This window comes from Psammomys obesus, unplaced genomic scaffold (assembly GCF_907164565.1).
Source record: "Psammomys obesus unplaced genomic scaffold, mPsaObe1.curated_primary_1811, whole genome shotgun sequence".
NCBI classification, from domain to species: domain Eukaryota; kingdom Metazoa; phylum Chordata; class Mammalia; order Rodentia; family Muridae; genus Psammomys; species Psammomys obesus.
Genome location: NW_026596085.1, coordinates 702321 through 724820, shown reverse-complemented (window position 1 = coordinate 724820; position 22500 = coordinate 702321). Strand labels below are relative to the sequence as shown.

Below are 22500 nucleotides of genomic sequence, written 5' to 3'. Positions count from 1 at the left end.
TGGCAGGGGAAGACACAGGGGTGACCTGAGGAGCTGCAGGGAGGGTTGGCTGGGCCTTGGGGCTGCCTGCTGGACAGAGAATTGCTGGTCCGTGGAATTTATTTGCTTATTTGAGACAGCGTTTCTCTGTGTAGCCCTGGCTGTCCTGGACTCGCTCTGTAGACCAGGCTGGCCTGGAACTCACAGAGATCCTGCCTCTGCCTCCTGAGCGCTGGGACTAACGGTGTGCACCACCACCACCAGGCTGGTCTCTGCAGGCTGGCTTCTGACTAACAGCCTGGGGAGCTTGGCTGAGTGTGGGAACAGGGCCAGCCTGGCTTTTTTCTTCCCCTGCCTTTACTCGTTGGTTCATACGAAGCTCAGATCAGCAGCAGTGGGTCTGTGATCTTCTGGCCATGGCCACTGGCTCAGGGTGGGCACATTGCCAGAGCCAGGCTGCGTAGGCTTCCTTGGGACATGTTCTGAGAGAAGTGGCAGGAGACTGGCTCTTCTTCCCCCCATCACCACTGGTGGAAAGACTAGCCAGGGAGGCTGGAGTGGACGTCTTTACAGTTACACCAGGAAGGGGAGGCAGACAAGCTAGCTCCATCCCCGAGGAAGCGAGACACTGAGGAGTGGGGGACCCAGGAGGCATCGCTGGCATCCTGGAGCCTTCTGTACCTCAAGTCCACTGCTCTTATGCTGCTTCTTGTTCTGCCTCATTGTCTCTCTGTCCTTTGACTCCTTCATTCTCTGGTTGTAAAAATTCCCTGTTGGCGCACATGCACCATGGTTACATGCTACAGGCTTCACAAGACATTTTCACGCCAGTGACCCACGCTGTCCTGCCCTTCACCCCATAGTCCCCTTCACGGCCCTAGACATGTCACGCCATAGACACATAGATGGTCTATGTATTTGTTGAATCTATGAGTCGTGAATAGAGAACACACTTGAATCTAGCTCATCTCGCTGAAGATGGTAATCTTCAGTTGCATCAGTTTTCATGCAAACGACAGCTTTGTTCTTTAGGACCGGACAAATTCCACTGTGTTGGATGTATGAGTGTGTGTAACAGATGTGTCTCTTATTTTCCTATTGAGGGACAACTGGGTTAGTGAGCGTGAACAGCACTGCAATAAATGGATCGCTGTTAAATAAATGCAAGTATCTCTGACATGTGGCTCAGAGGCCTTTGGATAAACACAAGGAGTAGTGCAGGCAGGTCATGTTTATTTTTAGTTTTTATTTATTTTTGAGAAATCTCCATACTGATTTGCATTCCAGCAGCAAAGCAGGATTTTGTTTCTTGGCATCCTCCCTGGCATTTGTTTTTGCTTTTTTAAAAGTCACACTCGGCATATGTGTATGTGTGCGTGCATGTGTGTGCGCCCACACGCACACAAGCCCTGCATGCCAGTGTGTGCAGGGGCACACAATGTGGCCCGGAGGACTAATTCAGGTCGTCAGACTTGGTGGCCACGGAACCATCCTAGTCGTTCGTGGTTTTCTTTCCTTCTAAATCGTTGTGTAAGTATTTGTCTGCATGTATGTCTACATGTGTGCCTAGTGCCCATGGAAGCCAGAAGAGGGCACTAGGTCCTCTGAAATGGGAGCCAGAGATGGTTGTGAGCCACCATGTGGGTGCTGGGAACTGAACCGGGGTCCTCTGGAAGAGCCGGTGTTCTTGACTGCTTGGCCATCTTCCCAGCCCTTGTTTTCTTGACTCCCATTTCTAACCAGGGTAAGACAGATCCTCAATGCAGTTTTTGATTTTTACTTCCCCGATGCCGGTGACATTTGATCACTTCTCACTGAACTCTCCATCTATTACGTTACCGCATTTTAACTGTATTGTTTGGTTTGTTGGTGCTTAGTTGACCTCTTTATATATTTTAGATATAACACCCTCTCTGATGTGTAGTTGGCAGAGTTTTCTCCTCCTGTATGCTTCACTTGATTTCCTTAGCAGTGTAGACGTTTTCAATTTCATGCAATACCATTTGCCAGCTCCTGTATGTGTTTACAAACGCGTGCACACTTGTGCCCATGTGTATGGAAGGGTGAATTTGTGTGGGGGTCAAAGGACCATCCCAGGTGTCATGAAGAAGGAATTGTCCACACTGGTTTTTGAGACAGGGTCTCTCACTAGGCTGGGAATTTGCCCCCCGAGCAGTTATTTTTGACACCTTGTTTGTTTTGCTTTGTTTTTGGTGTTTCAAGACAGGGTTTCTCTGTAGCCTTGCCTGTCCTGTCCCGGACTCACTTTGTAGAGCAGGCTGGCCTAGAACTCACAGGGATCCGCCTGCCTCTCCTCCCAGAGTGCTGGAATTACAGGCATTTGTCACCTGGCCTGGCTTATTTTTCACATATTTAAGCACAGCATAACTTTGGGAAAAAGGATGGTTCCCCTCCTGCCTGGGGGGCTGTTTCCCACAAGACCACGAAGGCAGGAGGGGCAGGACATGAGGTACAGAGCTTGGAAGAGCGTGATGAGATCAGACGCTCCGGGAACCGCTGCAGGGAGCTAGTTCAACTGTAATTCCAGAGAACAGCGGCTAAATATCCCTTGGGGAGTGGGTGGGGCTCCAAGGATAGGTGTGCATAATTGGTTGGAACTAGGCACTTCAGGATCTTGATTTGCAATACACAGCATGCTCCTATCCCATGAACGGGAACACAGTACCTAATTATGGTATAAGTGTGGGGAGGGGAGAGCTAGCAGGGAACATAGGTCAGATGTGGCCAGGGGCATCTGTGTCTGGAGACACTCTCCAGATGAAGTCAGGGAGAGAGCAGGAGGCCCTGCTGGGGAGAGGGCGTCCCGCCCCTTCCCACTCAGAATGGCTATCTGGACTGGGAGGACGGCAGCCTCAAACAGCAGGCCCTTCCAACCAAAAATTTCCTTCTGATAATTATCTCAGCAAAGCTTAAGGCACAACAACATCAAAATTCCTTTGCAAAGGGCCCGTGACAACACTCAGGATAAGGTCAAAGGTCTGGAATGAGCATAATCGCAGGCTCTTTTTCGAAGCACATAGGATTCTTCCATTAGAATTGGCTCAGCTAAGTCTGAGGGATTCTGGCCAGGCCTGGCTCTACAGATAGCAAAAGGTCACCAGGCTATAAACTCCGCCCACGCCCTTCTGGCTGCAAGACAGGTGCAGCTCCCTTCTGTCGAGGAGAAAAGCTTTCCTGGCTTCTCTGGTGTTTATCTAGGAACACAGGACCAAAACCACCTTGTGGGCTGTACCTCGGGGTGCTGCAGGGCTGTCTGGGCATGGGGAGCGCAGGCTCAGTGCTGGGCATGTTCTGTGGAACCTCGCTCGTACTTCCCGAGACCCTGTGGGGTCTCTCTGATACACACTGGAGTCCTAACATAACCTGCTTTGTGGGTATTTATGGGCATGCCTGTAACTTTCCCCTTTTTCTTTTCTTTCTTTTTTTTTTTCTTTATTCTGTCTCTCTCTCTTGGACGCTGGCCAGAGCTTAATTACGTTTCTCTGGTAGTTTGGGCGTTTCCACTCTTTCTCTGGAACCCAACTTCTTCCCTGTTGTACTTCTGCTGTGTGGCTGCTTGCAAACAGGATGGCTCCATCCCTCTTCCTCCCCCTTTCCACAGCTGCTGGGATCTACAGCTTTTCTGCCCTGGTGCTTTTCTATTAAACTCTAGTAAAAATTGTCCTAAAGCTAGAAGCCAAAACCGACCACAAACAATAAAACAAACAAAGCCCACCCTCCACAACCCCCCCAATCCATTCTTAATGTTTTTAATCCACGATGCATGGGTAAATAGTACCCATCTGTAGAAAAATGATGTGAAAAATCCCAGCCCTTACCAATCAGAGGGTCAATTGCCAGATAACGGGTGTAGAGAGGACCTGCCCAGAAAAAAGAGCCATGTCACACTATCTGAGAAATTAGATTAAGATGGCAAACGTGGCCTGAGTGGGGTGGATCATGCGGCATTAAACCAATTGGACTGCTTGTCTCCCTGGAGACACACAGGCAAACCCAGCAGACACGGCGTAGGCAGTTACAGCACATTCCCTACCTATCTGTAAAGCAGGAAGCAGGGCGCTTTGCGATGGGCACCGTGATCAGAAGAAATGTGGGGAGGAAAGCCTTTATTTAACCTTACAGCCCGCCACGGAGGGAAGCAGGGCGGAAACCCGGAGGCAGGAACTGAAGCGGCGGCCGTGGAAAAAACACTCCCGCTGACTTGTTCTCTTACTGAATAACTCTATGGCTTGCTCAGCTGGCTTTCTTAGGCAACCCATCACCTGGGCCCCGCCCACCGCTAGCCGGCCCCGCCCACCGAGAGCCGGGCCCCGCCCCCATCCATCCCTGTCAAGGAAATGCCCTACAGGCCAATTTTGGGGGGGAGGCCTTTTCTTACTTGCGGTTCCTCGGCACATATAACTCCAGCTTGCATCAAGTTGACAACAGCAAGCCAAGCAGGACACGGCGAGGAAGGCGGCAGCACAGATGGACCCGGAGCCGCACAGCATTTGCATTCCTCGCTCTGGGAATTCTGCCCAATGAGAAAAGAGGCTATAAATAAATGAGGTGATGTCAAGAGGTTCTGAGGAACCGGCCGTGGGTAAAACGCCGCCGCGCGAGGCCGAGGCGAGCCCCGATCCTCAGCACCACGGAGACGCTGACACGGCGGGGAGGGCCTGCGGTTCCAGTGCTGAGGAGATCACGAGGGCTCCAGAGCCAGCTAGTCGTGCCCAGGCAAGCTCCATGTTCACTGAGAGACCCTGTCTCAAAAGAGCAAGCTTTTTTGATAGAGAAGACACCCAATGCCAATCACTGGTCTTCACACACTTGAGCACATAAGTTCACACGTGTATGCTCATAAGTGCAAACACACACGATTTGGACCCCCTTTTCTGGTCTCCTCAGACATTGCACACATCTGGTACACAGACATACAGGCACACATACACATAAAATACTGACAGAAAAAAGGTTTGAGGTCACTACGTTACACAGTCCTTGACTCAAATGATAAAAACAAAAATAAAGAGAAAACAAGAAAACCCAGCCCCCAAACCATTAGAACATTTTAACAGTTTAGTAGCATTGTTAATGCTATTTTTATAAAACTGTTTATTTCTCCTAGTTTCTCTTAACCCATCTATCACACAAATAATTGAGATTCTTATGTTTGTTTAATAATAAGCTGCACAACACAATAACTGAGCAGTTGTTACTCTATTCTTAACCCTCTCAGCTAATCTGGTCTCCTCCCAGCGTACTGTTGGCATACTTTTTAAAAACTCTTTTATTTACATTTCTTTTATCTTTTTCTCCCTACTCCACCCCAATCCCTTCCAACATCCCAACACCAGGTAGGAGAAAGAAAGGGTTAGTGGGAGAAGGGGCTTAGTTCTCTTAGCTGCTTCCTGCTGGTCAGGGTCATCGGGTTCCTTGGAGCCAGTCCAGTCCTCATTTCAAGAGATCTCCAACTTCTTGTCTCACAACAGCAACCAGGAGCAGCAAGGGGGAAGCAGGAGCAGCCTTGTTCTTTCTCTAATCACTCTCTCTGGGCCCTGGCATTTATTCTCTCTCCAGAGTCCTCAGATTTAAACTGTCTGCAGCTGGCAAAGAGCCCCTCTCAGAACCCACATGAGGCAAATAGTTTGCTGCTGTGACCATCCGAATCAGCCCACATCCCACACCTGGGGCCAAAACAAACACGTTTATATCCACAGCATTTCCCCCTTTCTGTTTAATATGTTTACTGTTCCTTTCTTTTAATATAAACAAAACTTTTTGCTTTCTTAAAAGGAGACAACAAGGAATCAAACCCTTTTAGATCAATAATTTCTTTTATAACCTGATGACTGTTACTCTTGTCTGGACTGACTCATGCTTTTTGCTGTTGTGCCTCTAGCTATGTTCCTAATGGCCAGAAGTTACCCAGATGTTCTTGCCGAGAACCCAGTGCTGCCAGAAATGGCTCATTTGCTTCTCTGGCAGAACCTACCGTATCTCAGAGTTAATGTACTGGTCATTTTAAGCTCTTCAGTTTGATATCTGAAACTTTTGGCAGCTCCTGGGAAAGCTAATATCTGTTGCTCTCTTAACCTGAGGCTGCTCCTCTGGCAGCTCAGTTTGCTCAAGATTAACCTGATTTCTTGAAACAGGCTTCTTGCCTTTAACCTTTTTGCCTGTACAGCCTTCTGCTCCTCGGGCTCCCCAGCCTGCCCAGAGGCTGTGGGACCTAACATTGAAAGTGTGCGGAGCAGAGCTGGGCGGCCATTGTGGAGAATTCCGGCTTAGTTACCCGGTATTCTCTCTTTACCAATGATGCTTTTTGCTTTCCAAACATTTCAACCTCTACCAGAAAATTTTCTAGTTACGTTGCCAGCTCTGCAATGAAACAAAACCAGAGAATCCCCTCTGGGAGTAAAGTGGGATTAAAACTAGTGGCAGCAGACACAGTAAACCTCATGCGCGTGTCTTGAAACGGAGTATTCGCTTCCTTCCATCTCCTGTATGGCATTTCTCATGATTTTAAGCCCAGCGTCTGGGCCTGGCAGCTCAGATAGTGGGCTGGAGCCCCAGGTAGGGGGCCATTTGTTGGCATACTTTAAAAAACTCTTTCATTTATGTTTCTTTTATCTTTTTCTTCCTACTCCACCCCAACCCTAACCCTAACTTCCTTTCAATACCCCAATACCAGGTAGAAGGGAGAACGAACAAGGCTGCTCCTGGTTGCTGTTATAAGACAAGAAGTTGGAGATCTCCTGAAAGGAGCACTGCCCCCTCCCACTAACCCTTACTCTCCTTTACCTGGTGTTTGGGTGTTGGAAGGGGCTGGGGTGGAGTAAGGAGAAGAAAAAGAAAAGAAACATAAATGAGAGTTTTTGAAAATGTATGCCAAGAGCATACATCCCAGAGACGCTTGCGCTTTGTAGCTTTTCTGCTCCAGCTTCTCCTGATTTCTCTTGCACCTCTACTGTGGCTCAATTTCCTACTTTCTCCTCCTCTAACTCCTCCTCCTCTGGCTGGCAGGAAGTCCATCCCTATTCTCTTCCCTGCCCAGGAGAGCAGTGTTTACACACATTAAGATGGGATTCACAGAAAGAGGATTGCAGCCAGACGTTGGGGTACAGGAATCAGCATTTGAATTTCACAATAACCTCACATTGCACACCATGCCCGTAGTTCTAAAGATTGCTACATGCCCTTCATTTTTTGTGGTTCTGAGAAACGAACTTGTTTCCTCATCCTAGGCAAGCACTGTCTAACTGAACTGTATCCCGGGCCCAAGGTTAACACCTTTTCAAGGACCGTGGAGACCATGAAGCAAGACTGGATTGAGTTAATGGTAGGGGCCAGGTACAGAGGTTCCTGTGATGGCTGACTTTATCAATTTGATGGGATTGAGAATCACTACGGAGCCCAGTTGTGGGGGGACACATCATTAATTTCAGCAGTTGGGGGCAGAGGCAGGCAGGTCTGTGAGTTCCAGGGCAGCCAGGGCTACACGGAGAAACCCTGTCTTGAAAAGTCAAAAATAGGGGGAAAAAAGAATCACTATGGAAACCTGTCTGAGTGTGTCTCCAAGGGCATTTCAAGAAAAGTGTAAGTGAAGAGGTGGTTTTATTGCCACTTTTAGACAGGGTCTTACTTTGCAGCCCTGGCTGGCCTCTGCAGTGCTGGGATTGAAGGCTTGGGCTGCCACACCTTTGAGAATGAGTGTACTTTGTCTTTGGCCCCTCTGAGAAGGGTATTTGGAATCAGTGGCTGTTTTAATGAGGCCACTTGATCCTGGGAAGAAGCTACCAGCTTCGGCCAGTGTGAGTCTGCCGGGACCGGTGTCCTGGGAGTGCTTGGTGGCTTCCCTTCTGGGACAATGTGGAAAGAAATGGTTAGGCAGAAAGCGGCTCAACTGCTCAGAGTTCTGGAGAGAATGGCTCACGGGCTATAACGTAAGTGTGATGGGCTCACTCCAGCCTTTCCACCTCCTGCAAACAGCCCAGGCCTGCTTCGCTTGTTTGTTTGTTTGTTTTAGCGAAGCCTACGAAGCCTGGCCAGGCCTGGACGTCCCCATCGGCCTCAGCCTCTCAAGGGCTGAGACAGGACCCTCCCTGTCTGACTCTGGCTGTGTTTGAAGACTAGAAGCTCCCACCCGAAGCACTAACAGTCAAACGGCAGCCTTGCTCACGCAGGCAAGTAAGTGTTCTGCTGCTGGGGCTGCAGCACCCAAGGCCCGAGTTGCACTTTCTCTTCCTTTGTGGTTTCTGGTGGATCTGGCGAACACTTGCTCCTGTTTTCTGTTGAGCTGCAGAAGAGTTCAGAGAAATCTACCTTCTATAAAAGGAGTCTGGCCGTTTCTGGTTGGCAAAGGGTCATAGGTAGAAAAGATGCACGAGGGAAACAGAGTCACTCTCTGTGTCCCCTTTGCTCCAGCTCAGATGTCTGACCAGTCTCTTTTCTTTCTTATGAGCTGGAAAATAAACCGCCCCAGGGATTGTGGTGTTTGAAGGAAGCGTGTCCTGGACTGGGTTTGTGCCTAAGACAGACCTCAAGCTTCCAGGGAGAAGCAGCAGGGACAGTTGTTTTCAGAATGTTGTGACAGTTTGTTCAGTTAACTCTCGAGTGCCACTGACAGACTGTTCAGAGTGGGAATATGGGGCTGGTGGTGTAGCTCAGTGGCAGCGTGCTTGCCCAGCAAGTCCAAGGTCTGAGAAGAGAGAAGCAGCAGAAGAGACATGCTTTCTCATCTGACAGGAGGAACCTGCCCAGGCTTTTGCTTTGTGATGGGGTGGTGGCCCTCTCAAGGGCTGTCGTTCTCACTATTCAGGCCAACCGGAGTTATGTTTGTAGGAAACCGCGCATTCAAGTGAAAAGCACTGGTAGTTACTTTTAATATATAATATTTGTGTTTTGTTGTTGTTTGCTTTCAGAGACGGGTCTCTCTGTGTAGCCCTGGCTGTCCTTGAACTCACAGAGATCTGCCCACCTCTGCCTCCTGAGCGCTGGGATCAAAGGCACCTCAGGAGTTAGAGCAGGAGCCTAGAGGCAGGAACCCGAAGCAGAGATGGTGGAGGGAGGCCTGCTTTCTTATGCTGGCCAGGCCCACCTACCCAAGGCTGGCACCGCCCGCAGTGGGCTAAGCCTCTACATCAATAACCAGTCAGGGTGAGGCCTCTCAGGCTTGCCCACAGGCCAGTTTGGTGTGGAGGAAGCCTTCTGTCAGAGGGCTCTAGCTCTAGTTTCAGGCTGACAACAGTACCCTGAGTGTCACGGTGCTCTGAGCTCTCCCCCCATCACTGAGCATCTTCAGTTCCTAATCAGCCACTTAACTGATCCAGGGAGGCCTACTCAACCACCATGTACATCCAAGACAAGTGAGAAAATGCTGGCTTTAAAAAGTTCACCAAGCTCGTCCTCTTTCTCCTTCTGCTTCTGTCTGCCTTTCTGGCACTGTCTCTGTCTCTTTCTTTCTCTCTGTCTCTCTCTCTCTTTCCAAGCTGTACTGAAGGGCTGGGTTTGCTGCCACCTTAAGGCCAGGCTGTGAGCTACAATTGAGCCTAGAGCCTCTTGAGTGGAACAAGCTCAGCTCTTGTCCCAAGAAGGTAAGATACAGGGCGAAACTACCTTAAACAAACATTTTGAGCTTGGTTAGAAACGACTAAGACAAGAGCAGTCAGCCTTACACAGAAGGCCTCAGATTTGGTATCAAGAGCTTTGGCAGTCGGTTTGTGAACACTTGCTTCCCACAAATGCCCGAATGGTTTCCTATGGGTCCCGGAGTCCCACAGCCCCTTCTCCAAGCCTTCACTTGCTTGTGACAATTTTCTGTTTTGTTCTGTGCTCTCCTTTCCCGTCCTCTGCTCTGTGTGATGTCTTCAGGGTTGTGAAGAGGGAGGGGGCAGATCTTTGCCTTGTGCTTCCTCTCAGAGCTGCCTGTAAATGAGCCAGGCACAGGGAAGCTCTCGGGAAGATGCTGGTTGGTGGTGAGGAGTGTGACCTGCAGGCAGAGCTGCTGGCAGGGCCTTTCTTTTCTTTTTAACTCTGTGGTATTTCATTTTCTTTCCTGTGGTGCGTGTGTTCCAGGCTGCAGCACGCTGGCTGTGAATTCAGAAATCGCATTCTTTTGACTGTGACTTGGCAAAGGCTGAAGGCAAATCATGCACCTGCCTGGCCTTCCCTCGTGACACGGAAGCCCCTCCCCCTTCCACGGGCAGGGCTCCCAGCCCATGCACACGAACAAGCCCTGATGACGTCTTCTCCTGGACCCTTCTTGGGCGTAGACGTGTCATTAAGAGGGATACCAGGAGCCAAAATGTAAGACACACAGCAAGGGCGGGGCGTCGCTCACTGGGGCGAGCCCACCTCGAGTGCACAGCGTCCCTGAGTTTGATCCTCAGATTGGACAAAAGGGAAAACAAACAAGCAAGCAAACAAGCACAAATAAGAAAATCTGGTGTAGGCCTCCTCTGAGGGCCCGAGAGGCGGCCCTGGGTGGACACACGCACAGGAGCGGAAAAGCGACGTGAGCGGAAAAGCGCGCTTTTGATGAACGCAAAGTTGGTGGCGATCATGGGACATCTTCCCAGACGTTTTGTTTCTTGCTTTTGACATTTTGCTTCTTAATAAAAGAATGCTAATGTCTTCCAGACAATATACTCACGCACACAAATACATACACTTTCACACACTCACCCGTGCGTGCACAGGCATTTACACTCAGCCTCTCACGCACACATGCACAGCCCCACACTCACACTGGTACATGAAGACTTGCTGGTTGAGGATAGAACACATGAACAACGGTGGTCCTTTTGAACGCAGGGTGACGTAGCCATCTGTGTAAGCGGGCTCCATTTGTGTGGTGTACCCGGCGTGCTTGCACAGCGACGGGCGTGCCTCTCAGTGCGTGAGCACCTGCAGCTCTGTCTGTTTACACTGTGCAGATTCCTGCACCCTGTTTGTGTGCCTGGAGAGTTAAAAGATCATCACGGGTGCAGGAGTTTTAAGATCCACACCTCTCTCCTGAAGAGCGAGAAACACCAACAAAGACAGGAAGAACGACACAGGGGTGGGGCACGCTGTGTGTGTGTGTGTGGGGGGCGTGCAGGCACATGGCCTCTCGGGTCACTCCCCAGCATCTCCATCCATACACTTGTGGTCTGGCAGGGTGACCTGAGTGGCTGACACGTCTACACTTCGACTTTTCATCTGTGAAACCGTGACAGGACCCAGTCACAGAGTGTGGCAGGGCTCCGGTGAGGCCCTCTGCGCCACCCTGCTTCTGCCTCTGCATGTGCTTCTGAGTCCACTCTGTTCCCCTCCCAGGCCAAGGGAAAGCAGTAGGAAGAGCAGGAGGTCCTTGTCTCACAAGAGCCTGGGCAGGCTCCCCAGGACCGGGGGCTTTTGTCGCTTCTCCAGGACCCTGTGCTGGCCGGGCTCAGCCACTCGTTTGCACTTTGTACAGCAGAATAGGGAGCAGGTGAGCTGAAAGCCACGCAAGCCAGCCTGGCTTGAGAAGGAAAGTCCAAAGGAGCCCCGGGAGGGGAGGCTGAGCCCCAGGGGGGGAGGCTGAGCCCCAGGAGGGGAGGCTGAGCCCCAGGAGGGGAGGGGAGTCCCAGGAGGGGAGCCCAAGCCCCAGGAGGGGAGACTGAGCCCCAGGGGGGGAGGCTGAGCCCCAGGAGGAGAGGCTGAGCCCCAGGAGGGGAGGGGAGTCCCAGGAGGGGAGCCCGAGCCCCAGGAGGGGAGACTGAGCCCCAGGAGGGGAGGCCGAGCCCCAGGAGGGGAGGCTGAGCCCCAGGAGGGGAGCCTAGAGCCTGGGCTCTGCTCTGTTTCTTTCGTAATTCTCACAACCGGCCAGGAGATGGGGCTCTCAACCCTGAAGTCAAGGCCCAGAGGCTGAGCCTCACCTGAAGGGAAACCAGAGCCACCAGGCCGGCTGGAAGCCGCTTGCCACACCCTCTCTAGCCCAGGCTGAGACCATCTTCTGGGGCTTTCAGGCACACTGTCCTTTGGGCCACCGGCTGTGGCTTCTCTTGGATTAAGGCACCGCCAGGGCCAGTCTGGCCAGTCAACGACCGTGGTGGCTCACTTGATTCCTGTTCTCATTGCTGCTTCCCCAGCACCCGGCACACACGTGTGCACACAGAGGCCTCGGTAAAGACATTTTGATTATCGAATGATTGAGTCCCCACTTAGCGACTGCCTGACATTGCTGAGTTTCTCTGTGACTCAGTGTTCTCATTAGCGAAACAGAAATAACAGCCATGCCATGGCCACTGCCATTGACGACACATTTGGACCACTAGGTCCTGGCGCCTGGAGGGACCCGTAGAACCCGTAAGAGCCTCATTCTATTACACAGGGAAGTCTGAGCTCACCAGCCGGCTCTCCACAGTTTGACAAGAGCTTTTTATAACTGCAGCGTTTACTTCCACAGCTCCTTTCAGTACTATTTTCATGTTGGCCCGGTTGTGGCAGCTCCGTGTGCAATGCCACCCGTTAAGTCTCTGCCCCAGGCTGGAGGTGCTGGCCGTCTTCACCTCGGCTCAGTGACAAGCGTGCATGCACACACATGCCATGCTCTGCACCTGGCAGCCTGAGGTCACCTCGAAAGTGCTGGCTTTCTTTTTCTCTCACGCAGGTCCTAGGGATCAAACTCAGACAATAAGGCTTGATGACAGACACCCCCACCTGCTGAGCCACTGTGCAGCCCTCGATATGTTTATGTGGAGATTGAGATGCCCAGCATCCCATGAGGATGTAAGGAGAAAACAAAACAGAACCACTGCTTGTGAGAGGAGAAACGCAGGGGTCTTTTTACAGAGGATCACAAATAAAGGTGTGTGTGTGTGTGTGTGTGTGTGTGACACATTCCTGTCATACATGACTGCACAGTGGAGGCCAGAGGTTGGCTGTGGCGTCTTCCTCGATAGCTCTTCACGTGTTTCCTAATGTGCATTAATCACCCTCTCGCCTGCGTGTAGGCCTGGGTAGCACATTCTTTCTTGCGCCGGAGGAGGCCAGAAGAGACGGACGGATCCGCTGGGACCGGCAATCTGGATGGATGTGAGCCTCCACGTAGGCCCTGGGAACCCAGCCAGGCCCTCTGGAGAGCAGGGACTTCTCTTACCTGCACAGCCTTGTCTCCAGCGTCAGCCTCTCTCAGAGGCCGGCTGGCTGGCAAGCGCCTGTCCCTCCTGTCCCTGCGCCCCCAGCACTGGGAGCCCCAGCTGGTCCTCGGTGCTGGGAGCTGAACGCAGACTCACACAGTGAGAGCTCTCTCCAGCCCCAGGAATCTCGCCCGCTCCTCTCCAGGAAGGCCGAGGCCCAGTCTGGCTGCCGGTTCTGGTGACAGGTGCAAAGGACGATGTGCAGAGATTGATTTTTATTTTTCTTTGAGACTGGGTCTCAGCATGAAACCCAAGCAGGCCTTGACCTTGAGCTCGCGGCCATCCTGCTTCAGCCTCCGGAGCGCTAAGGACTAGTCCGCACTACCGCAAGGGTTGAACTCTGACTCGCACCGGGTGGCGGTCGGTTCTGCAGTTTTGGCCGAGCCTGGGAATGGTTGCAATGACACCCGCGCCCCACCCCAAGTGTGGGCTCACCTCCCCTCTCTGGCGGTGTGAGACAAAAGGCCCCTTCCTCCCCTTCCGCTTCGGGGGACTGGCTCCTGCGCTTCCTTCTAACGCAGATCAAATCCAAAGCATTACTCGCCACTCTCCAGCCTCGGCGGCTGCTCCGCGGCAGCCTGCCTCACGGCACTCTTTCGGACAAGCTGAAGTCGCCCTCGGCTCCAAGCCCACCGTCCGCCGTCGGCCTTGGCCGCGGGGAGACCGAAGCCCGCGAGGGGCTGCGCCGGCCACCGGGGCTAAAAGGGGACTCCGGGAGGCCCTCCCTCCTCCCCGCTGCGTCCTCCAGCCATCTTTGTTTCTGAGGGAGATTTTCCTCCTGTCTAACCCCGATCCGAGGACCAGAGGCAGAGGCGGCCGAGCCGACGCCCCGCCAGCGGCCAGGTGCTGCCGAAGGGGCAGGATGCGCGCTCCCCACCGAGCCCGGGAAGGACCGGGAGCCGGAGGCCCCCCGAGGGGAGGGAGGCGGTTTCCAAGGCGACCGGCCGGGAGGGGCCGGCTCGCGGGCGCCCCCTCCCGCCCTCCCGGTAGGCCGGGGTACCGCCGGCCGGCGTCCTCCCGTGCTCCGCGCGCCGATTGGCTGCTCGCGCGGCGCGCCGATTGGCTGGTGCGGGCGCCTCGCGGGCCGATGGCCACGGAGGTGGCGCCGGTTGAGGGTTGACCGGTCGCTGGTCCGGGGCAGGGGTCGTCGCGCGTGCGGTCGGCTCCCACAGGCCCCGAGAGCGCGGACGGCTGCAGCTCACCCTGGAACCCCCCGGCGAGCCCCGGCTCCGCCCGGCCATGCCCGCCGGGAACAACGAGCCGGACGGCGTCCTCAGCTACCAGGTGGGCCCCGCCTCCCGCGCCCTGCCCGGCTCGGCCGCGGTCCTCTGCCCACCGCCCGGCGCCGGCTCGAGCCGGGCTCCAGGCGCGTCCCCGAGGGCAGGGGAGGCCCGCGTGGGGCGGCGGGGGCCGCTCCCGGCGGCCCAGGAGGGTGACCTTGGGCCGAGCCCGGCGCCGCGGGCGCTGCAGCATCCCTGGCGTCGCCTGCTGCCCGGGTGCCCCGGAGCAGTGACCTCTGTCCGCGGGGCCCCGTCGGCGGGCGTCTGGCCTCGCCTGGTTCCGCCGTGGGTGGGCGAGGAGGTACCGCGGACCTCGCGCGGGGTCTTTGTGGTTTTTCATTCCGGTCCCTTAGAGGCTCGGAGGGAACCTTGCAAAGACCGGAGGCTGGGGACAGCCCGGCTTTGTGCATCCCGCCCTGCTGCCCGGCGGCTGAGGGTCCTGGGTGGGGAGGCGCATGGGTGGACCCGCCAGGCGCCGAGGGGTCAAGAGCGACGCCGCCAGCCCGCAGTAGCTGATGCCAGAAACGCAGGAGCGGCTGATGTCGGGAAGCACAGCACGAGTTGTAGGTTCAAGCCTCAGTCCGCTTCTCCCAGGCTGCGTGGCCTTAGGCAAGCCACTCGCCCCTTCGAACCTCGGCTTCCCCTCTACTGAGATGGAAACAGTGACATTTGTACGGTTCACGCCGCAAGGCTGTTGTAAGGACTCTGAACAGTTGAGTGTGCAGTAGCCTTTTGAATTCTCGCTCCCGCTTTCCTGTGAAACCCGATCAGGTGTGGTTACTGCCCTGGAAGGAGGGGTTGAAGGAGGGAAGGGAAGCGAGACAGACAAGTACTGTTGCGGGGGGGGGGGGGGGGGGGGGGGGGGGGGGGGGGCGGAGGTCTCGGAAGCAAAGCCGAGTTGACATCAGGAGTGGGTGGGTCCGGGAGGAGGGATGGAGAACTTCCTGCGTGCTGTGAGGGGCCGCGGCACTCCCCGCCCTCTCCCTGGCAATAGCCTTTGCCTGGCAGTCACAAAAATAGATCTAAGAGTTGGAAAAACCTTTCCGCATCTGATCTCCTGACAGGCTATGCTCTGTAGTCAACTTCTCTTTGGGAGAGAGTGAGCAAAAATAGGCCGTGACCACTGCCCCTCCCGGCTGGCGGGAAAGGGGGAAGGTTGGCTTTGCTTGTTTGCTTGTTTGCTTGTTTGTTTGTTTGTTTTGCCTTTGGTGGTTCTGGACATGGATTGCCTCCTACTTGCTAGGCAAACACTCTGCCACTGAGCCATACCCCAGCCTAAAGTAAGAATTGTGTGTGTGTGTGTGCTCGTGTGCATGTGTGTGCATCTGTGTGTGTGTGTGTGTGTGTGTGTGTGTGCGCGCGTGCTCATGTGGTGGCCAGAGTTTGATCTCTTGTTTGATACCTTACTTACTGAAACACATTCTCACACTGAACCTGGCACTTGCCATTTCAGCCAGCTGGTGAGCCCTGGGGCTCAGCCTGTCTCTCCTCGCCCCTCCCACCCCACCCCCCGCCCCCACTGCTGAGGTTACACACAAGCACAGCCATGTTGTGGGTGCTGGGAGTCTGGGTCTTCATGCTGAGTGACAAGCCTTCCTGGCTTCCCAACTTGAGCACACAGAGTGCTGGAGCCCGAGTCCTAGCAGCCCGAGGCAGGGGGATTGTTGTTTGAGATCAGCACAGACTACACAATGAGACCCTGTCTCAAAAATCTGCACCAAGGGAATGCGTTATTACAAACTCGGGCGTTTGGTGTGTCTCGGTCCCGTGAGAGCATACATGACTCAGACCGTGGGAGAGTTTTCTAAGGGAGAGAATTTGGGCAAAGGTCTGAAGACGGATATCAGCCGAGGGAAGGGGGAGGCCGAAGAACTTGGAAACAGAGAACAGGATGTTCAGGCGTCCCGAGGCAGATGAAAGGACGGTGGAGCAGAGCCACGGGGCAATGGGGGCATGCTCTGGGTGTGCAACGCAGGGAGGCAGAGTGAGGCAGAGGGTCAGAGAGGCAGGGGACAAGGCCTTGGTCAGGTTGGGGGTGTGGGGCGGTGTGTGTGGCGGGGTGTGGGGAGGCCCTGTCTCCGGCCTGCAGAGTGCATTCGGGCTGCATGGAGTACAGAGTGGCGCTTAGGTTGCTGACGGCCTGTGGGATCGACTCCCGTGTCTCTGCACAGGCAGTACGCTCTTCGCTCTTCACCCCGGGTGATGGAGTGGACAGAGAGAAGAGCGAACAGTGGGAGCGTCAGGCACCAGGCACAGGGCCGAGGGGGGCAGGGGACGGGGGTCTTGAGGAGGCGGCTAGGCAGTGGGGAGCTGGGCTTGGCAGAGCGAGCAGATGACATGCCTTGGTGGACATGGAGGGCTTCCAGATGCCACAGCTGCGTGTGGTCCATCTAGGCTGTCTCCGGGGCGGGTGGGCGCCCGGCCTCCTGCAGCCACAGGGCTTGGAGAGGCAGGCCACACCACGGCCGCCCTGCCCTGGAACCTGCCAGCGGCTTCTTGCGCCGTTCGGAAGTCCAGACTCCGCTGTGGCTCACCGAGTGTGACCTGGCCACGCTTGCCTGTCTTCCCCACGCACCCGACCTCAGCTGGCTTTGTGTTCTTTGGTATGGCAAGGTCCTTCACAGCTCGGGAACGTGTCCCCTTTCTAGCACACTCTCGCTGCGTGTGACTCGCTGTGTCTCCCGCTGAATGGCTTCCCCTGACCTCCGCCACAGTCACAGTCCTCGTCGGATTCGCTCTGTGTTTCTTCTTAGTGCGCTTGTTCTCACGTCCTGTCAGCCTTTGAGGGAGCAGCTTCAGGAGGTGGGGAGGAAGCAGGCGGCCCTGGGGTCCACTCAGTGCTTGACTATGGAGGCAGCGAGTGACTTGGGGGTCCGAGGCAAACGTCCCCTCCCTCAGGGGCTCGTCTACTGGGCGGGATTGCCCGGAGCAGCCCGAGGCTGTGTGGTGGCTCACACACAGCTGTCCAGTCTCCTCTCCTGCACGTTTACCTTTCCTCTTCAGTTACAGTGCCGAGGGCTGACCTGGAGCTCACAGGGACCAGGCAAGCGCGCTGTCACTGAGCTGCTTCCAGCCCGGAGCCCGGCGCTCTCTCTCTGTGCTCTGAGAGTGATGAGAGTTGTTGCTCAAGTGGAGAACCTGAAGCGCAGGGAGGTGACTCAGGAAAGGCGCAGGGCTGCCTCTCCCCGAAAGCTGCCGCCCCTCGACCGCCGAGCACCGCAGCTGTAGCCTTGCCATCCAGAGCGCCTGGCCCTGCCTGAGCCAGTGCCTGCCAGTGCCCAGGGAAGCCGACAAAGAACGCCCCAGACTGCAGCCGGCTACAGGGAAGCTGCAGGCACGATGCAGGCTGAGCTAACAAGGCCCGCAGAGGCCACTTTGCCAACTCTCTGGAGGTGTCTCTGGAACTTTAGGAGCTGTTGAGCTCTTAAAAGGGGGGGAGCAGACAGCCGCAGGGAGAGCCCCACTCTGTGCCGGAGCAGAAGCCCGGAGCTTGCACACCTTAGGATCGGAGTGAGGTCGTGCTGGGCGTGGATGGGACGCCCAGGGATCGTGCAGACAGTGGGAGGGATGCAGGGAAGCCTGGCTTTTACGTCCACCAGCCCTGGGATACTTTGCAGAAATTCCAAACCCAAACTGCGCAAGGGAGCAAATGACCACGATCCCAGCCCTTTGGAGGTAGAAGCCTGAGAATTTATAGTTCAAGGTCAAGGGGTGGGGGGGATGGACCAATGGACGGAGCAATTCTGTACAAGTCTGACCATTTGAGTTTGAATTGTGGAGACCATATGACAGTGGGAGGAAAGAACAGACTCCATAGGCTTGTGGGGTCACCTCCACAGGGGTGCCACGGCAATCACATGCTCACACACACACACACACACACACACACGGTACGCACACACCATGCTGTAACACCTAACAGAAGGTGGAGCAGCAATTAAGACACCAGCTGCTCTTGCAGAGGACCCTAGTTCAAGTCCCAGCACCCATGTGGTGGCTCACAATCATCCAAAGCTCCAGTTTCCGGGGCTTTGATGCCCGCTTCTGAAACCAGCCACCCATGTGGTGCACACACACACAGAAGCAAGCAAAACAGTCATGCACATAAATAAATGTAAAAAAACAGAGTTCACAATTAATCTCAGCTACATAAAGAGTTCAAGGCCAGCCTGGGCTGCGGGAGGTTACTTCCTTCAAAGCACAAACAAGCAAAGAGACAGGATCAGCCCCTCGTGTGAGGGTGACAGCCGAGGAGACCAGCGGGTGGAAGAGCGCCACACCCGTCTCTTACGGACCTGAAACAGGCGCCCAGGACAGGGGTTCCTGCCGTTGGTTCCCCGTGTCCTGTGGCTTTGACACGCGGAGTGCAGTGCGTGTTTGCTGAACAAATGAACGAGCGGATCCCACCGGCTGCCCCGGGTCACGGTCTGTTTGTGGTGAGCAGGTGACAAGGGTTCGCTCAACACCACTGAACAAACTGCCAGTCCTAGGCGGGAGCTTGCCCCTCATTGCACACAGTCCTCATCCCTTCGTCCTCCCCCAGCATGTGCACGCGCGCGCGCGCGCACACACACACACACACACACACACACACACACACGGGCGTCCTCTTCCTGGCTTTGCTGGGGAGCTCTGTGAGAGGGCTGTGGGCTGACTCTCTAAACAGTGCCTCAGGCATAAAACACGGGCCAGTTGAGGCTGCACATTTGCTTCCTTCAAAGCTGTCGATAATCATCTTAGTGCTGTTTGCCTTGGCCGAGCAGCCAGCGCCCACAGTGGCACAAAGGAAAGCGCCTGCTTGGTTCTAGACCTGTGGCTGCTAGGTTACAGCCGCACACACGCACGCCTTAGATAATGGTCATTTCCCACAAGGTAGGAACAAGTTCTCTCAGCCTTTGGTAGCCAGGGAGTCAGATCACCACATTAGCCCTCTGCTGCTGCCGTGAGGCTGCCACACACAGCCTGTGCTGTGAGCCTAACTGTCGCCAGCGTTGTGGCGCTTCCTGGGCGGCCCAGGACAGAACGTCCTTGTTGCCTCCCGTCTAGGTGGACTAAGACCTGTGTGCGCTCTTTGGCTCAGAGTTTTCTCCCTCTCTTCGTTCTGCCCCAGAGCCAGATATCACAGATTTCAGGCCCCAGTTCTTCCGTCAGGTCTTTCCCTTCCTCTGCTTTTCTGCCTTGCTCTTCTATGGATGATGTTTTGGAAAATATCTGTGTGGGTGAGTGTTTTCCCTGAATGTCTGTAGGTGCCCACATATGTACAGCTACCACAGAGGCCAGAAGAAGGCATTGAATTCCCTGGAGCTGGGGTTACACATGGTTATGAGCCACCGTTGGGTGCTGGGAACAGAACCCAGGCCGTGGCAAGAGCAAGTGCTCCAACCATCATTCCAGCCTCTCCCTCCCTCCCTCCCTCCCTCCCTCCCTCCCTCCCTCCCTCTCTCCCTCCCTCCTTTCCTCCCTTCATTCTTTCCTTCCTTTCTTTCTCCCAAAATAAAAGGATCTCACTATGCAGCCAGTCTTGCCTGGAATTCACTGTGCAGGCCAGGCTGGCCTTGAACTCACGTTGATCCGCCTGCCTGTGCCTCTCTGAGTATTGGGGATTTTCAGCAGTCTTGTTGGAAGGTCAGTTGATCACATGATCAGCTTTAGATCACATGCTCTTGGTTCTGTCTTGCTGGGCAAAGCCAGACTCTCCCACCGCTGCAGCTTAGGTGTGTATCTGTACAGAGCCATTATTCTCCAAGGGTGACTTTAAGTGGGGTTCACGGAAAGAACCACAGAGCTACTGTGGAGTCCCGTTTCCCATCAGGCTGCTGGAGAGTGGAGAGGCCTGTGGAGCAGCCCTCTCCCCTGCTGTTGGGTACTTTAGGCACTCTGGCATGTCGGCCTCTCAAGCCACAAGCACAGAGTTGTCATCTGCAGAGCTCATGCTTGAGAACTGCACAGCTCTAAAGTAGCCAGAAGGCCACCAAAATGATCTCATCTTCGGCCTCATTTGTTCTAGGCCAAAGTTAGACATACTTCGGGAGACACAGAAATCTGGGCCAGACACAGTGACAAGGCTTCCAAGGGGCCGGAGCGCAGGGGCTGTGCTGGGTGGCGAGGCAGGTGGAAGAGGGCTGCAGAGCTAAAGGTCACTTGGCTCTGTGAGGTTCTGGTGCAGTGGCGGCTTGGGAAGGCTGCATGAATCTCAAGCTGTTCTCACCATGGGCACGAATCCATGATCAGCTTTCTGGAGCTCTCAAAAATGACTAGGTCTTTGCTTTATACTATTGATACATACTAACAAAACTTGAGCCTCCTGTCCCTCTCAGCTTCTGTGAGAACTTAGTTCGCCTTGCTTTAGGACCGCGCTGACGGTTGCGTAAGGTGAGACCTGTAGCGTAAGTCAGGGCTCCACTGAAATCGCTTCCTAGTCCAGGAGGAAGGGCTGAGGTGTACCCTGCTTGCCTAGGGAGCCCGGGTGCATCTCTCTGTTTGTTGATTTTCGAAAGTGCATTTGTGCTCAGGAAACTGTTGATGTTTTGTTCTGAGCAGGAGCGATGGTTGGGGTGGGATGGGAGGGCAGCACAGCGAGACCCCGAAAGCATGGATAAACAAGGTGAAGTGGGGGATGAAAGATGTTTCAGGTAAACTTTGGACGCTCTTACGAGAAGGGTGATGGGTTCATCTGGGCGAGACCAGAGCTGGACAGCGGGGCCTCTGTGCGGCCTCCTACGGCTATCCTCCTCTGCAGCTTCTTGGCTGTGTCTAGGAGTCAGGACCATTATGTAAGACTCAGCCCTGTTCCTGTCTTTTCATTTGTTTTTTACTGGAAGCAAGACTTTGATTTACCATTCAGATCTGACTCATTCTTTTTTTTTTTTTTTGAGACAGATCTCACTGTGTAGTCATGCCTGGCCTGGAACTTAATATGAAAACCAGGGTGATCTTGAACGCAGAGATCCACCTGTCTCTGTGTCCTGAGAGTTGGTGTTAAAGATGTGTGTCACCGTGCCCGGCTTCACTCATTTTCTTTAATTAAAGTTTCTTACTTTTTGAAATTATAATATAATTACATCATATCTCCCTTTCTGTTCTCCCTCCAACCCCTCTCTCAAAGTCAGGGCCTCTCAAATTATATATTTAAAGAAATATTTTGAGGTTATAAAGTAGTTACATCAGTTACTGCTTCCCTTTCCTCCCTCCTGTAACAGGGCCCCAGACCTTAGCATGGCTGACGCCATGATGGAAGTACCATCCAGGCTGTGAAACTAGCACATTGACAGCACCACCAGCCACAACCAGAACAAAGGCCTAATCCACCACAGCCCACAGTTCCGGGAAAGTCTCTAAACGTACTAACCTTGCTTTTTGGCTTCTGTGGCTCTGCTTCTGGCTGACTCTTCTTGTTGACTGAAGTTTGTCAACCCAGAACATGGTTTTTGTGCTTAAAAGCTCATCCTGAGAAAGACTCAGGGCTACAGTGGGATCCTGAACACCCAGGATAGACGCCGCCAGCTAATAAAGACTTTGTGCTTGTTTATGTCTGAGCGGTCGTCTCTGGTGGGTACACCTCCAGCCCCCCTTGATTTTATAGTCTGAGAACTCTGCGGTTTCGGTCTCCCTTACTCCCTGTCCTCAGTCCCACTGTGTTCTGTGCTATGCCAGTTGTCTGTTGAGATGGTACCGACTATTATAAGTGATTCTGGATATTAAAAACTAGATTGAAAGCTAACAATAATTATCTCTACATAAAGTTACACATGGCTTCAAGAGACTCTTATGTTAATGTATCAAAGAGTCCAGAAACTAGTGTTATTTATTGGAAGTTACTTGTCAAGTGCTGGACATTGTCCTGGGCACTGGGTACCGAGGTGGGTAGGAAACAGTGCCCCTCATGGAACTTACAGGGGGACACATGGCTTACGGGGGTGCACACGGCTTACGGGGGCGCACACGGCTTACAGGGGACACACGGCTTACGGGGGCGCACCCGCTTACGGGGGCGCACCCGCTTACGGGGGGACACACGGCTTACGGGGGCGCACCCGCTTACGGGGGGACACACACACGGCTTACGGGGGCGCACACGG

General features: G+C 54.2%; 1 protein-coding gene across 2 annotated transcripts in view; it reads left to right on the top strand.

Moving 5' to 3' along the window:
* The first annotated feature begins 14257 nt into the window (after positions 1–14257).
* Positions 14258–22500, top strand: part of Slc4a8 (solute carrier family 4 member 8) — a 64570-nt gene continuing 56327 nt past the window's right edge. The window contains exon 1 of one of the 2 annotated variants that reach the window (XM_055626857.1): positions 14258–14426. In XM_055626857.1, coding sequence (XP_055482832.1) covers positions 14382–14426 — 45 coding nt within the window. In that variant the 5' untranslated portion in view covers positions 14258–14381. The remainder of the gene's footprint in view (positions 14427–22500) is intronic. The other variant, XM_055626856.1, reaches the window with a different exon arrangement.